The sequence below is a fragment of the Bos indicus genome, chromosome 28, assembly GCF_029378745.1.
Source record: "Bos indicus isolate NIAB-ARS_2022 breed Sahiwal x Tharparkar chromosome 28, NIAB-ARS_B.indTharparkar_mat_pri_1.0, whole genome shotgun sequence".
NCBI classification, from domain to species: Eukaryota; Metazoa; Chordata; class Mammalia; order Artiodactyla; family Bovidae; genus Bos; species Bos indicus.
In genome coordinates, this window is record NC_091787.1 from 6,596,945 (window position 1) to 6,611,866 (window position 14,922).

The following is a 14,922-nucleotide window of genomic DNA, read 5'->3' on the forward strand; positions in this document are numbered from 1 at the left end:
AAAAAATGTCAAAGAAATAAATGTCACCTATATACTCCACAGTTCCACTCATCTCACACGCTAGTAAAGTAATGCTCAAAATTCTCCAAGCCAGGCTTCAGCAATATGTGAACCGTGAACTTCCTGATGTTCAAGCTGGTTTTAGAAAAGGCAGAGGAACCAGAGATCAAATTTCCAACATCCACTGGATCATGGAAAAAGCAAGACAGTTCCAGAAAAACATCTATTTCTGCTTTATTGACTATGCCAAAGCCTTTGACTGTGTGGATCACAATAAACTGTGGAAAATTCTGAAAGAGATAGGGATACCATACCACCTGATCTGCCTCTTGAGAAATTTGTATGCAGGTCAGGAAGCAACAGTTAGAACTGGACATGGAACAACAGACTGGTTCCAAATAGGAAAAGGAGTACGTCAAGGCTGTATATTGTCACCCTGTTTATTTAACTTATATGCAGAGTACATCATGAGAAACGCTGGACTGGAAGAAACACAATCTGGAATCAAGATTGTCGGGAGAAATATCAATAACCTCAGATATGCAGATGACACCACCCTTATGGCAGAAAGTGAAGAGGAACTCAAAAGCCTCTTGATGAAGGTGAAAGTCGAGAGTGAAAAAGTTGGCTTAAAGCTCAACATTCAGAAAACGAAGATCATGGCATCCAGTCCCATCACTTCATGGGAAATAGATGGGGAAACAGTGGAAACAGTGTCAGACTTTATTTTTCTGGGCTCCAAAATCACTGCAGATGGTGATTGCAGCCATGAAATTAAAAGATGCTTACTCCTTGGAAGGAAAGTTATGACCAACCTAGATAGCATATTCAAAAGCAGAGACATTACTTTCCCAACAAAGGTTCGTCTAGTCAAGGCTATGGTTTTTCCTGTGGTCATGTATGGATGTGAGAGTTGGACTGTGAAGAAGGCTGAGCAGTGAAGAATGGATGCTTTGGAACTGTGGTGTTGGAGAAGACTCTTGAGAGTCCCTTGGACTGCAAGGAGATCCAACCAGTCTATTCTGAAGGAGATCAGCCCTGGGATTTCTTTGGAAGGAATGATGCTAAAGCTGAAACTCCAGTACTTTGGCCACCTCATGGGAAGAGTTGACTCATTGGAAAAGACTCTGATGCTGGGAGGGATTGGGGGCAAGAGGAGAAGGGGACGACAGAGGATGAGATGGCTGGATGGCATCACTGACTTGATGGACGTCAGTCTGAGTGAAGTCCGGGAGTTGGTGATGGACAGGGAGGCCTGGAGTGCTGCGGTTCATGGGGTCGCAGAGTCGGACACAACTGAGCAACTGATCTGATCTGATCTGATAATGTATTTAACCATTCCTCTATTTTGGAATAGTTCAGTTGTTCCTGACTCTTCATTACTTCATATATAATATAGATATACATTGTTTATGTATCTATATATAGCCTTGTCTATAAATCTTTGCCTCCCAGGTTATTTTTTTCTTAGGACACATCATGGAGTCAGAGCACATAATTGAAACCTGTCTTCAAAGGGCCTTTGTAAAAACGGTACACGGACTTTGACTCTCACCCACAGTAAGGGCGTTCCCTTGAAAAGAAATGCCACTTGGGAAAGCTCAGTTGCTTCTGGTAGTTGGCATACTGGGACCTTTCTTCACTCTTCATGTTTTAAAGAATTAGGATTCAGAAGTGTGACGTCCAAAACTCTGCCGTACTCTTCAGGTTCAAGGTGCCTGCCAACCTTGAGATTCCAGGATGCCGGTATTTTCACCATCATCAGATCGCTCAATCCTTAGGCCAGTAAAAGAAGAGGCAAAGTATCCACCCCAGCACTTGCTTTGTTGTAACTGTGGCTTTGATTAAGAAGAAATAGGTGGGAAAGTGTGTAGCTGGGAACCAGGGGCCTGGGTCCACAGCGCACAGCCCAGAGGTGTACACGCACCCACACACACACCGACACCCACACTGACCTCCAACGCGGAGCCTATAAATGTACACCACCCACACTCCCTCCCTTCGTTCCTCCCACCCCGCCGCGTGCACTCTGGTGCGCCGGGGTGGGTGAACCCCGGCGGGTAGCTGGAGGAGCCCGGGGGCGGGGCGAGAAAGGGCGGGGCTCCTAGAGGCCCGGGGGGCGGAGCCCAGGGCGGACGCTGCCAGGCAGCGCGCGCAGCCCCCAGCTCAGCCTCCAAGTTTGCCCGGCGGTTTGGGGCGACTCTCTGATTACCTGAGCCCGTCACCACGTCAGCGCCACATCATCTGGGCCCTTTCAGTTTGCAAGGAAACAGGAAAAGAAGGGAGGAAAAGCTCTCCAGAGCGGCAAGCCAATCGCTGGCAGCAGGCGCTGCGGGCGGAGCGCGCGCGCGAGCAGCGGGGCGGGCCCGAGGGGGCGGCGGGCATCCGGCGAGCGGCGGTCCGGTGTGCAGCGCGGGCCTTGCGGCAGGGCGGCGGGGAAGATGCTGCAGTCCCTGGCCGGCAGCTCGTGCGTGCGCCTGGTGGAGCGGCACCGCTCGGCCTGGTGCTTCGGCTTCCTGGTGCTCGGCTACCTGCTGTACCTGGTCTTCGGCGCGGTGGTCTTCTCGTCGGTAGAGCTGCCCTATGAGGACCTGCTGCGCCAGGAGCTGCGCAAGCTGAAGCGGCGTTTCCTGGAGGAGCACGAGTGCCTGTCGGAGCCGCAGCTCGAGCAGTTCCTGGGCCGGGTGCTGGAGGCCAGCAACTACGGCGTGTCCGTGCTCAGCAACGCCTCGGGGAACTGGAACTGGGACTTCACCTCCGCGCTCTTCTTCGCCAGCACCGTGCTCTCCACCACAGGTAGGAGGCCCGCCCCGCGCCCCCGACCCCCGATCGGCCCTTCGATCCGCCTGCCCCTTTCCGCCCTCTGTCCCTGTGCTCCTCCGGCGCTGCTCGCGGGGGACCGGCTCCGCGGCGCCGGAAGCCGGCGAGGTGGCCTTAGAACTTGGGGGTGGCCTCCCGGAGCTCTTGGATCGTGGTCCCTAAACCTTCAGCCTGGGCAGCAGCAGGGGTCCCCTCCCTGGGCTGCCTTCTTTGGTTCGCGACACTCTACCTCGAACTGCCCTCTTGGAGTCGTGCAGTCCTGGCGGCCGCGCGGTGAGGCCGGGGCTGATGGAAACTCTCGGGTGCTCCGAGGGCGCTCACCTTCCTCCCGCCCGCGTCTCGGCGGCGGAAGGCTGCCGAACCTTTAACGCGCTGAAGGGTCACTTTCCTGAGGAAGCCTGTCTTTTCATGATACGGTGGTGTTTCGGCTCTTTCCTACGTGGGGGCCCTTTCAGGGTAAGCCGAGTGACATCATTCTGCTCTTCGCAGGTGACCTTTGAGCGCAAAGGCGTATCCGATTTCTTTTCGGAGCGGGAGGAGGGGTGAGGGAAAGGAGCATCCGATAGCCCGTGAGCAGGCAAAATGGGGGCACCCTGATTCAGCAGTTTTGGGGTTTTCCAACTTTTCGTGTCCGAGGCCACCCTTCAACTTCCAAGCACCACCTGGTTCACATGGCTCACCTGGCGGCACATTGGCGAATGGTGGGTGTCCTGGGGGCGGGCGAAGGCCGTCCCTACGCCTCAGGGCGTCGTAACTGTGCCACGTTGGGTGGAGAAGGCTGAGTTGTCCCAGCCATGGCTAAGTGGGGCACGGACACCTAAGGGGAGTTGTTATCCATTGGAATTTGGACCCCGGAAAGTGGTCTCGAGCATCCAGCGCAGATCAGTTCTTTGAACAGTCTGTCTTGGCTTCCACAAGGTCACCGGCTTCCTAGTTGCCAGCGACGTCCTGGAACCTAAAGCCTTGTGATTTCCCTGCCAGGGACGTGTGGTACCCCACCCCCACCTTTACAGGTGAATCAGCTTTCCGTTTCTCGGACTCTTCCTTCTCCCCACCCCCTCTCTGCCTCTCGCGGTTTATTTCTTTATAATCCCCTTGGGCTAAACCCAGCTGATTGTTCTGGTAGTTATTTGGTAATGAATAGTGGTAAGCCATCCAGGTATCCTGTGAAACAGTGATTCAGAAGTGTGGGGTGAATTACTAAACTGACTTGAATTTGCCCTGCAATAAAAAGAAGTAGAATTCTAGTTTGTATTGAGACACTTTTTAAAAGTAGCCTTAAGACAGACCTGTTATGTTACTTTTTAACTTTTCCAGCAGTCCTCTTGAGCTTTTTTTTTTCCCCTCCCCTCCTCGACCAGTTCTGCTTTCTTTGTCTTTCCTGGCTCTGTTCCCCAGAACTCAGGGTGCCTTTCCTTGGAGTATGTGCTAAATTGGGAATCGTTTTTTTCTGTGCAAAAGCAAGTGGTTTCACAGAGCTGCAGAAGATCTACAACTGGGTCACAATGTTGGGTAAATATTATGGAGAATGATGATAACTTTTAGTACTTTCTAAGTAACAGAGTAAGGACAGTGTTATGAGGAAAAGGACAGGTTTGCTGCTCCTGGGCAGCACACTTCATCACTGACACAGCCCATGTATAATCTCAACATCACGGGCACGTAGTTAAATGTCAAATATGTTAGTTTACATCTTGAACAGACTATTATTTCCCAGATTCCCTTCTGTCCCTTTTTTCAATTACTAAAACCCACAGTTCTTGTTAAAAAAAAAGATGGAGAAAGATGTCTTATTATTGGTATTCAAATTGCATTGTAGTTCCTAAGAAAGTATGTATTCAGACAAAACAAGAGTTCATTTAGGAAATCAGTGCAAGGAGCACTTAAGGATAAACTAGATGAAAAAGGATTGCCTCTTGGTTTGTAAAATTAGCAAAGCAATGAATTCTTGTTATTGATAAAATAGAAATTATTGATTCAAATAGAATTCTATTAAAATGTAGAATTGTATTCTGAATCAGATACTCTTCTCTTGGCTTGTATTGACCCATCCCCTGGTTTTGTATTGACTCATCCTCTGCCATGTTTGATGTTCCATGTGTTTACTGGTTTTGTAGCAGAGGATCAGGTGATTTTTAGTCAATACATTATACTTCCTTACCAGCAAAGTGTTTTCCAGAAAAGTACCAGGCAACTCAAATCAATTGGAATTGTGGTTTATGCTTTTCTTCAGGTAGTTTTTTTTTTTTTTTTAATTTTTAAAATTTATTTTTTATTTTTGCTGTGCTAGGTCTTTTTTAAGGCACTTGGGCTTGGTTGCCTCATGCCATGTGGGATCTTAGTTCCCTAACCAGGGATTGAACCTGCATCTGCTGCGTTGGAAGGCAGATTCTTAATGACTTGTCCATCCCCTAGACATGCTGTAATTTTTTTTTTTTTTAACTCTTCCACCATAGTGGATGGCATCTCACAGAGATTATCATTGCCCAGTCAATCAGTGTGGTCAGCTCTTGGCCTGGCCAGAATGATAACAATTCCTGTTACAAAAATGTGGTTCTTGGTAGTCATCGTCATAATACGGAACATGAACATTTTATGGCAGAACCTTCTCATCCCAGAAAGCACAAGCTTCCATTTATGGAAAGAAGTGGGTAAAGTCTTCATGGTCTGTTTGGAAGAAGCCTTGAGTTGATAATTCAGTCATGTTCTTTTCATTCTCTTCTCTGCCAAAGACTCTGAATAATTTCCAGAAAATCATTTAACATCTCTTTATTTTTTGATTTAGAAAAAAAAAAAAGATATAGCAATGTCCACATAGAAATCATGAGGATGGAAAAAGTACAGTTTCACTTTTTCAAAGGGAAGGAGATGTGGACTTAAGAAATATTCACAATCTAAAAGTTGAGAGTTATGTTTCACTTGGTGGGAATTTTTAGGACTTCAAGCCCAGGAGACAGCATCTCAAGCAACCGTGAGAGAACTGCTCTGAGGAGGCAAGAGGGGGAGCCAGGTTATGCAGAAGTTTTGCAACCAAGGGCCTTGAACATCAAAAGATTAATGCTATGAGTTAAAGGAAAACTAGATATCTCAGGTTAAAGAATTTAGTGCTTGTCTAGGTATGGGAAGATGCAAGAGTCTGGGCTCATGGAAATCATGACTTTGATATGTGCCTCATCTATCTCGGGCCAGTACCCTGTACTCCCATCCTGAGTTTCCTCACTAGCTCACGCTCCATGCTGGCTGCAGTGGCTGATGATGTCCTTCTTTACTGTTATGGCAGGAAAAATTCCATTTCTCAGAGGTTATTTTAGACTCAGCTATTTCCCACTTAGAACTTCCCAGGTGGTACAGTGTTAAAAAATCTGCCTGCCAGTGCAGGAGATGCAACAGACAGAGGTTCCATCCTTGGGTCAAGAAGATCCCCAGAAATAGGAAATGGCAACCCACTCCAGTATTCTTATCTGAGAAATTCCATGGACAGAGGAGCCTGGCGGACTATAGTCCATGGGATCGCAAAGAGTTGAACACGACTGAGTGTGTGCATGCATGTGTTGAGGTGCACGCACCTTTGAGGTGATGCTTGGAGAGTGAGAAGTCACTTTTATTAAAGTTGTCTTTAGTAGCCAGATAAAATGATGATTGATCTCATTCGTTCTTAAGAAGAGTTTGTCATGTCAGTTACTATGATTTGCTTCTTTTTCTTCCAATTTTATTTGTTTATTTATTTATTTGGATGTATCAGGTCTTAGCAGCACATGGGATCTTCTTTTCATCATGCAGGATCTTTCCCTGCCACCCATGGACTCTCCAGTTGTGGTGTGTGGGTTCAGTAGTGCAGTATTTGGGTTTAGTTGCTCCTCATGTGGAATCTTAGTTCTTTGACCAGGGATCGAACCCCAGTCTCCTGCATGCAAGGCAACTTCTTACCCACTGGACCACCAGGAAAGTCCCACATTTGTTTCTTTATTCATTCCCCTAAACAGGGGTCTATCATGATGGTGGATGATGGAAATGCAGTTTACGACCTTTGCTGCTTTGTGAGCCTGGGGCTTACACGATTGCTGAGTCCCCCTTTCTGCCATTGGTAGCATGCTGCCTTATCAGTGTTTACGAAGAGATGTTTTGAAACTTGTTATTTAAAGAACTCAGAAAAGGAACTTAATTTACCTTATTTTACAGTGGCCTTTGTTTTAGCCAGGGTGATAGCATTGGTATTTTTCAAAAAGAGAAAGACGGAAAAGGTAATAGGAGATACCTGATGGATCCTTAGTCTTCAAATTATTTTCAGAAGGAGAAATGTATTATCACTAACAGCAAATACTTAATTGAGCCTTTAGAATAGAATCAGTTCAGTTCAGTTCAGTCGCTCAGTTGTGTCTGACTCTTTACGACCCCATGAATCGCAGCATGCCAGGCCTCCCTGTCCATCACCAACTCCCGGAGTTCACTCAAACTCACGTCCATCGAGTCCATGATGCCATCCAGCCATCTCATCCTCTGTTGTCCCCTTCTCCTCCTGCCCCCAATCCCTCCCAGCATCAGAGTCTTTTCCAATGAGTCAACTCTTTGCATGAGGTGGCCAAAGTACTGGAGTTTCAGCTTTAGCATCATTCCTTCCAAATACTCCCAGGGCTGATCTCCTTCAGAACGGACTGGTTGGATCTCCTTGCAGTCCAAGGGACTCTCAAGAGTCTTCTCCAACGCCACAGTTCAAAAGCATCAGTTCTTCGGCGCTCAGCCTTCTTCACAGTCCAACTCTCACCTCCATAGGGATGGGTAAACTGTGACTTCTGGGCCAAGTCTGACCCATCACCTGTTTTTGTGTCTCCTAAGAATGGTTTTTACATTTTCAAACAGCTTTCTAAAAAGTCAAAAGGAAAAAAGTACTTCCTGATCTGCTAAAGTTCTATGAAAATCACATCTCAGTGTCCATAAACAAATTTTACAGATGCACAGGCACACACCCATTTTCTTCTGTATTACAGTTGTTTTCCACCTGCAGTGGCAGAGTTGAGTAGTTGTGACAGAAACCAGAGGGCTGCGGGACCTGAAATATTTACTGTCCAACCTTTTGTAGGAAGTTTGCTGCTGCTGCTGCTAAGTCGATTCAGTCGTGCCCGACTCTGTGCGACCCCATAGACGGCAGCCCACCAGGCTCCCCCGTCCCTGGGATTCTCCAGGCAAGAACACTGGAGTGGGTTGCCATTTCCTTCTCCAGTGCATGAAAGTGAAAAGTGAAAGTGAAGTCACTCAGTCGTGTCTGACTCTTAGTGACCCCATGGACTGTAGCCTACCAGGCTCCTCCGTCCATGGGATTTTCCAGGCAAGAGTACTGGAGTGGGGTGCCATTGCCGAAAGTTTGCTAATACCTGCTTAAAATAATGCTTGGAAGAAACGGTTCAGTCAGAGGAGTTCTAAGTGCCTGACTTCTTTTTAGAAAACTTTCTAGAAGACAGTTTAGCTCTTCAGGTTTCTTTGTGGTTTTTTAAGTGGTTTGCTATATTTAAATTACGTACTGCCACCCACAGCTGCTTCTAGAACAAATGATTATTATAGGATGTCACTAGGTTTGGTCAAATTTGTGACACTTTTTTTAATGGTAGCAAAGTTACACTTCACATTGGGATTACCTTATTTAAAATGTGTGGTGAATCTATGTATTTTGTCCAGAGAAGAAATGACAAGGACAGGAATTCCACCAGAAACAAGCAAGTAAACTGGCAGTCAGAAGAGAGATCTGACATCCCACACACAGAAGTTTCTGTTCTTTCTTTGCAGGAAAGGCTTTGGCCTTGCTTCTGAGCCTTTATACTAATTCTAACAAGTTAAATGATCTGGTTTTCAAGCCTGTAACAGCTAAAGACAGGAAAGGCACAGCTCTAGGCAAACCTAAGTGAAAGGTCATGAAAAGGTATATACCTTAAAAACCAGGAAAATAAAAGGATCCTGTGTGCCAGGGAGTGTTTCCACGGATTACCTTCCGTGTATTGCCAGGAAGTGATGAGGTGTAGTCATTATACTCACTTTACAGAGGCTGAGGCAGAAGTTTTGCTTGAGTGACGTCTCTAACTAGATCACAGAGCTAGAAGTGATTGGCCTTGATTTGAATCCAGTGTCCGACTCTTTGGACCCCATGGACTGTAGCCCACCAAGCTCCTCTGTCCATGGAATTCTCTAGGCAAGAATACGCTCACATTGCAGGCAGATTCTTTATCGTCTGAGCCACCAGGGAGGCCCTCTGAATCCAGACGTGTCTGAATTAAGAACTTGAGTTGCACCTGGTATCTGGGCATAGCAGGTTGTTTCCAGATGCATCCGGTTTCCCCAGATTTGGAAGTCGAAGTCATCATCCCCATAGTTCAACGTGTATGTTTAGAGGTAGGGCCTTTAAAGAGGTAATGAAGTTAAAATGAGGAGCCAGTGAGAAGGTGGCTGTCTATAAGCCAAGGGAAGTGGCCTCAGAAGAAACCAACTTTGTAGACCCTTTGATCTTGGACTTCCAGCCCCCAGAACTGGGAGCAAATACATTTCTTGGTTTTAATCACCCAGTCTGTGGGACTTTGTTGTGGCGGCCCGAGCAAACTAACATAGAATTACTCAGGTAATTATTTTTTAGTTGCATAAACAGAAATAACACCCCTCCCACAAGGAAATCAACCTTGGATATTCACTGGGAGGACTAAAGCTGAAGCTCCAATACTTTGGCCACCTGTTGTGCAGAGCTGACTCATTGCAAAAGACCCTGATGCTGGGAAAGGTCAAGGGCAGGAGGAGAAGGGGACGACAGAGGATGAGATGGTTGGTCACCATCACCAACTCAATGGACATGAGTTTGAGCAAACTCTGGGAGATAGTGAAGGACAGGGAAGCCTGAAGTGCTACAGTCTATGGGATTGCAATGTGCTGGACATGACTTAGTGACTGAACAGTACAAATATATGAGTACAAAGATAAATAATTTTTAAACTTATTTTTTTATTGAAGGATAATTGCTCTACAGAATGTTGTTGTTTTCTATCAAGCCTCAACATGAATCAACCATAGGTATACATATACCCACTCCCTTGAACTTCCCTCCCAATCCTACTCCTCTAGGTTGATACAGAGCCCCTGTTTGAGTTTCTTAGCCATACAACAAATTCCTGTTGGCTATCTATTTTACATATGGTAATGTAAGCTTCCAGGTTACTCCTTCCGTACATCTCACCCTCTCCTCCCCTCTCCCCATATCCATATGTCTATTCTCTATCTCTGTTTCTCCACTGCTGCCCTGTAAGTAAATTCTTCAGTACCATTTTTCTAGATTATGTATATATGCCTTAGAATACGATATTTATCTTTCTCTTTCTGACTCACTTCACTCTGTATAATAGGTTCTATGTTCATCCACCTCACTATAACTGACTCAAATGTGTTTCTTATATGTACCACAACTTCTTTACCCATTCGTCTGTTGATGGGCATCTAGGTTGCTTCCATGTTATAGCTGATGGAAATAGTGGTGCAATGAACAATGGGATATATGTGTCTTTTTCAATTTTGGTTTCCTCAGGGTATATGCCTAGGAGTGGGATTGCTGGGTCATATGGTGGTTTTATCCCTAATTTTTTAAGGAATCTCCATACCATGGTCTTCCATAGTGGCTGTATCAATTTACTTTCCCACCAACAGTGCAAGAGCTTTCCCTTTTCTCCACACCCTCTCCAGCATTTATTGTTTGTAGACTTTTTGATGATGGCCATGCTGACCAGGGTGAGATGATATCTCATTGTAGTTTTGATTTGTATTTCTCTAATAATGAGCGATGTTGAGCATCTTTTCATGCATTTGTTAGCCATCTGTATGTCTTCTTTGGAGAAATGTCTGTTTAGGTCTTTTTCCCACTTTTTGATTGGGTTGTTTGTTTTTCTGTCATTGAGTTATATAAGCTGCTTGTATATTTTGGAAATTAATCCTTTGTCAGTTGTTTCATTTGCTATTATTTTCTCCCATTTTGAGGGTTGTCCTTCCACCTTGCTTATAGTTTCCTTTGTTATGCAAAAGCTTTTAAGTTAAATCAGGTCCCACTTGTTTACTTTTGTTAATGGCACCCCACTCCAGTACTCTTGCCTGGAAAATCCCATGGATGGAGGAGCCTGGTAGGCTGCAATCCATGGGGTCGCTAGGAGTCGGATACGACTGAGCAACTTCACTTTCACTTTTCACTTTCATGCATTGGAGAAGGAAATGGCAACCCACTCCAGTGTTCTTGCCTGGAGAATCCCAGGGACAGGGGAGCCTGGTAGGCTGCTGTCTATGGGGTCACACAGAGTCGGACACGACTGAAGTGACTTAGCAGTAGCAGCAGTAGGAGGTGGATCTTAGAGGATCTTACTTTGATTTGTGTCAGCAAGTGTATTCCTGCCTGCATATTCCTATTAAGAGTTTGTTTCTGGTCTTACATTTAGGTCTTTAATCCATTTTGAGTTTATCTTTGTGTATGGTATTAGGAAGTGTTCTAATTTCATTCTTTTACATGTAGCTGTTCAATTTTTCCAGCACCATTTATTGAAGAGGCTGTCTTTGCCCAAGAGGCTGCTCTTGCCTCCTTTATCAAATATAAGGTATCCATAGTTAAATGAGTTTATTTCTGGGTTTTCTGTCTGGTTCCATTGGTCTATGTTTCTATTTTTGTGCCAGTACCATACTGTCTTGATGACTGTAGCTTTGTAGTATAATCTGAAGTCAGGAAGGTTGATTCCTCCAGCTCCATTCTTCTTTCTCAAGACTGCTTTGGCTACTCCAGGTCTTCTGTGTTTCCATATGAATTGTGAAATTTTTTCTTCTAGTTCTGTGAAAAATGTCATTGGTAATTTGATAGGGGTCACATTGAATCTGTAGATTGTGTTTGGTAGTATAGTCATTTTCACAATATTGATTCTTTCTACCCAGAAACATGGAATATGTTTATGTCATCTTAGATTTCTTTCATTAGTGTTTTATAATTTTCTGTGTACAGTTCTTTTGTCTCTTTAGGTAAGTTTATTCCTATATATTTCTTTTTGTTGCAATGGTGAATGGGATTGATTCTTTAATTTTCCTAAAATCTTTCTGATATTTCTTTCTTAGTATATAGAAATGCAAGTGATTTCTGTGTATTGATTTTGCATCCTACAACTTTTTAAAATTCACTGATTAGCTCTAGTAATTTTCTGATACTATCTTTAGGGTTTTCTATGTACAGTATCATGTCATCTGCAAATAGTAAGAGCTTTACTTCTTTTCCAATCTGGATTCCTTTTATTTCTTTTTCTTCTCTGATGCTGTAGCTAGGACTTCCAGAACTATGTTGAATAATAGTGGTAATAAAATAATAATAAAAGTGGAAACCCTTGTCTTGTTCCTGATCTTAGGGGGAATGTGTTCAGTTTTTCACCATTGAGAATAATTGCTGTAGGCTTATCATCTATGGCCTTTATTATGTTGAGGTAGATTCCTTCTATGCCCATTTTTTGAAGAGTTAATCATAAATGGGTGCTGAATTTTGTCAAAGGCTTTTTCTGCATCTATTGAGATGATCATATGGTTTTTATCTTTCAATTTGTTAATATGGTGTATCACATTGATTGATTTGCATATGTTGAATAATCCTTGCATCCCAGGAATAAACCCAACTTGATCATGATGTATGAGCTTTTTGAAGTGTTGCTGAATTCTGTTTGCTAAAATTTTGATGAGGATTTTTGCATCTATGTTCAACAGTGATATTGGCCTGTAGTTTTCTTTGCTTGTGCTGTCTTTGTCTGGTTTTGGTATCAGGGTGATGGTGGCCTCGTATAATGAGTTTGGATATGTTTCTTCCTCTGTACTTTTTTGAAAGAGTTTTAGAAGGATGGGCATTAGTTCTTCTCTGAGTGTTTGATAGAATTCTCCTGTGAAGCCATCTAATCCTGGGCTTTTGTTTTTTGGGAGATTTTTTTAATCACAGCTTCAATTTCAGTGCTTATAATTAGGTTTTTCATAATTTCTATTTCTTCCTGGTTCAGTCTTGGAAGATTGAATTTTTCTAAGAATCTGTCCATTTCTTCCAGGTTATCCATTTTATTTCCATATAGTTGTTCATAACAGTCTCTCATAATCCTTTGTATTTCTGCATTGTCTGTTGTAACCTCTCCTTTTTCATTTCTAATTTTGTTGATTTGATTCTTCTTTCTTTTGTTCTTGATGACTCTGGTTAAAGGTTTGCCAATTTTGTTTATCTTCTCAAAGAACCAGCTTTTAGTTTTATTAATCTTTACTATTGTTTCTTTCATTTCTTTTCCATTTATTTCTGCTCGGATCTTTATGATTTCTTTCCTTCTACTAATTTTGGGTTTTTTTGTTCTTCTTCCAGTCGTTTTAGGCATAAAGTTAGGCTGTCTATTCAATGTTTTCTCTTGTTTCTTGAGGTAGGATTGTATTGCTATAAACTTCCCTCCTAGAACTGCTTTTGCTGCCTCCCATAGGTTTTGAGTTATCGTGTTTTCTTTGTCATTTGTTTCTAGAAATTTTTTGATTTCCCTTTTTGATTTCTTCAGTAACCTGTTGGTTATTTAGAAACGTATTGTTTAATCTCCATGAGTTTGTGTTTCTCACAGTTTTTTCTTGTAATTGATATCTAGTCTCAAAGCGTTGTGGTGAGAAGATGCTTGGTATGATTTCAACTTTGTTAAATTTACTGAAGTTTGATTTGTGACCCAAGATGTGGTCTATCCCGGAGAATGTTCCATGTGCACTTGAGAAGGAGGTGTATTTTTATGCATTTGGATGGAATGTCCTGAAGATATCAGTGAGATCCATCTCATCTAATGTATCATTTAAGACTTGTGTTTCCTTATTCATTTTCTGTTTTGATGATCTGTCCGTTAGAGTGAGTGGGGTGTTAATGTTGCCTACTATTTTTGTGTTACTGTCAATTTCTCCCTTTATATCTCTTCGTGTCTGTCCTATGTATTGAGGTGCTCCTATGTGGGGTGCATAGATATTTACAATTGTTATGTCTTCCTCTTGGATTGATCCCTTGACCATTATGTAGTGTCTTTCCTTATCTCTGGTAATCTTTATTTTAAGGTCTATCTTGTCTGATATGAGGATTGCTACTCCAGCTTTCTTTTGCTTCCCATTTGCAGGGAATGTATTTTTCCATCCTGTCACTTTCAGTCTATACATGTCTTTAGGTCTGAAGTGGGTTTCTTGTAGACAGCATATATATGAGTCTTTTTTTTTTTTGTATCCATTCAACCAGTCTGTGTCTTTTGGTTGGAGCATTTAATCCATTTACATTTAAAGTAATTGTTGATATATATGTTCCTATTGGCATTTTCTCAATTGTTTGGGGTTGATTTTGTAGATCTTTTTCCTTCTTTTGTATTTCTTGGCTATATAAGTCACTTTAACATTTGTTGTAAAGCTGGTTTGGTGGTACTGAATTCTCTTAACGTTTGTTTGTCTGGCAAGCTTTTGATTTCTCCATCAATTTCGAATGAGATCCTTGACGGGTACAGTAATCTTAGTTGTAGATTATTCCCTTTCAGGACTTTAAATATATCCTGTCATTCCCTTCTGGCCTGCAGCATTTCTGCTGAAAGATCAGCTGTTATACGTATGGAGTTTCCCTTATATGTTACTTGTTGCTTTTCCCTCTGCTTTTAGTATTCTTTCTTTGTGTTTAGCTTTTGTTAGTTTGGTTAGTATGTGCCTTGGCGTGTTCTCCTTGGACTTATTCTGTATGGGAGCCTTTGCACCTCTTGGACATGATTGGCTATTTTTTTCCATGTTGGGGAAATTTTCAACTATAATTTCTTCAAAAATTTTCTCATACCCTTTTTTTTTCCTCCTCTTCTTCTGGGACCCCTGTAATTGTCCCAGAGGTCTCTGTGACTATCCTCAGTTGTTTTCATTCTTTTTACTTTATTCTGCTCTTCAGAAGTTATTTCTACCATTTTATTTCCAGCTCACTGATTCCTTTTTCTGCTTCAGATATTCTGCTATTAATTCCTTCCAGAGTATTTTTAATTTCAGTAATTGTGTTGTTTGTCTTTGTATGTTTATTCTTTAATTCTTCTAGGTCTTTGTTAATTGATT

General features: G+C 43.1%; 1 protein-coding gene across 1 annotated transcript in view; it reads left to right on the top strand.

The window, feature by feature from the left end:
• The first annotated feature begins 2,141 nt into the window (after positions 1–2,141).
• KCNK1 (potassium two pore domain channel subfamily K member 1) overlaps positions 2,142–14,922 on the top strand; it is a 67,632-nt gene continuing 54,851 nt past the window's right edge. The window contains exon 1 of the mRNA XM_019954271.2: positions 2,142–2,796. Within this exon, the coding sequence (XP_019809830.2) occupies positions 2,442–2,796 (355 nt within the window). The 5' untranslated portion in view covers positions 2,142–2,441. The remainder of the gene's footprint in view (positions 2,797–14,922) is intronic.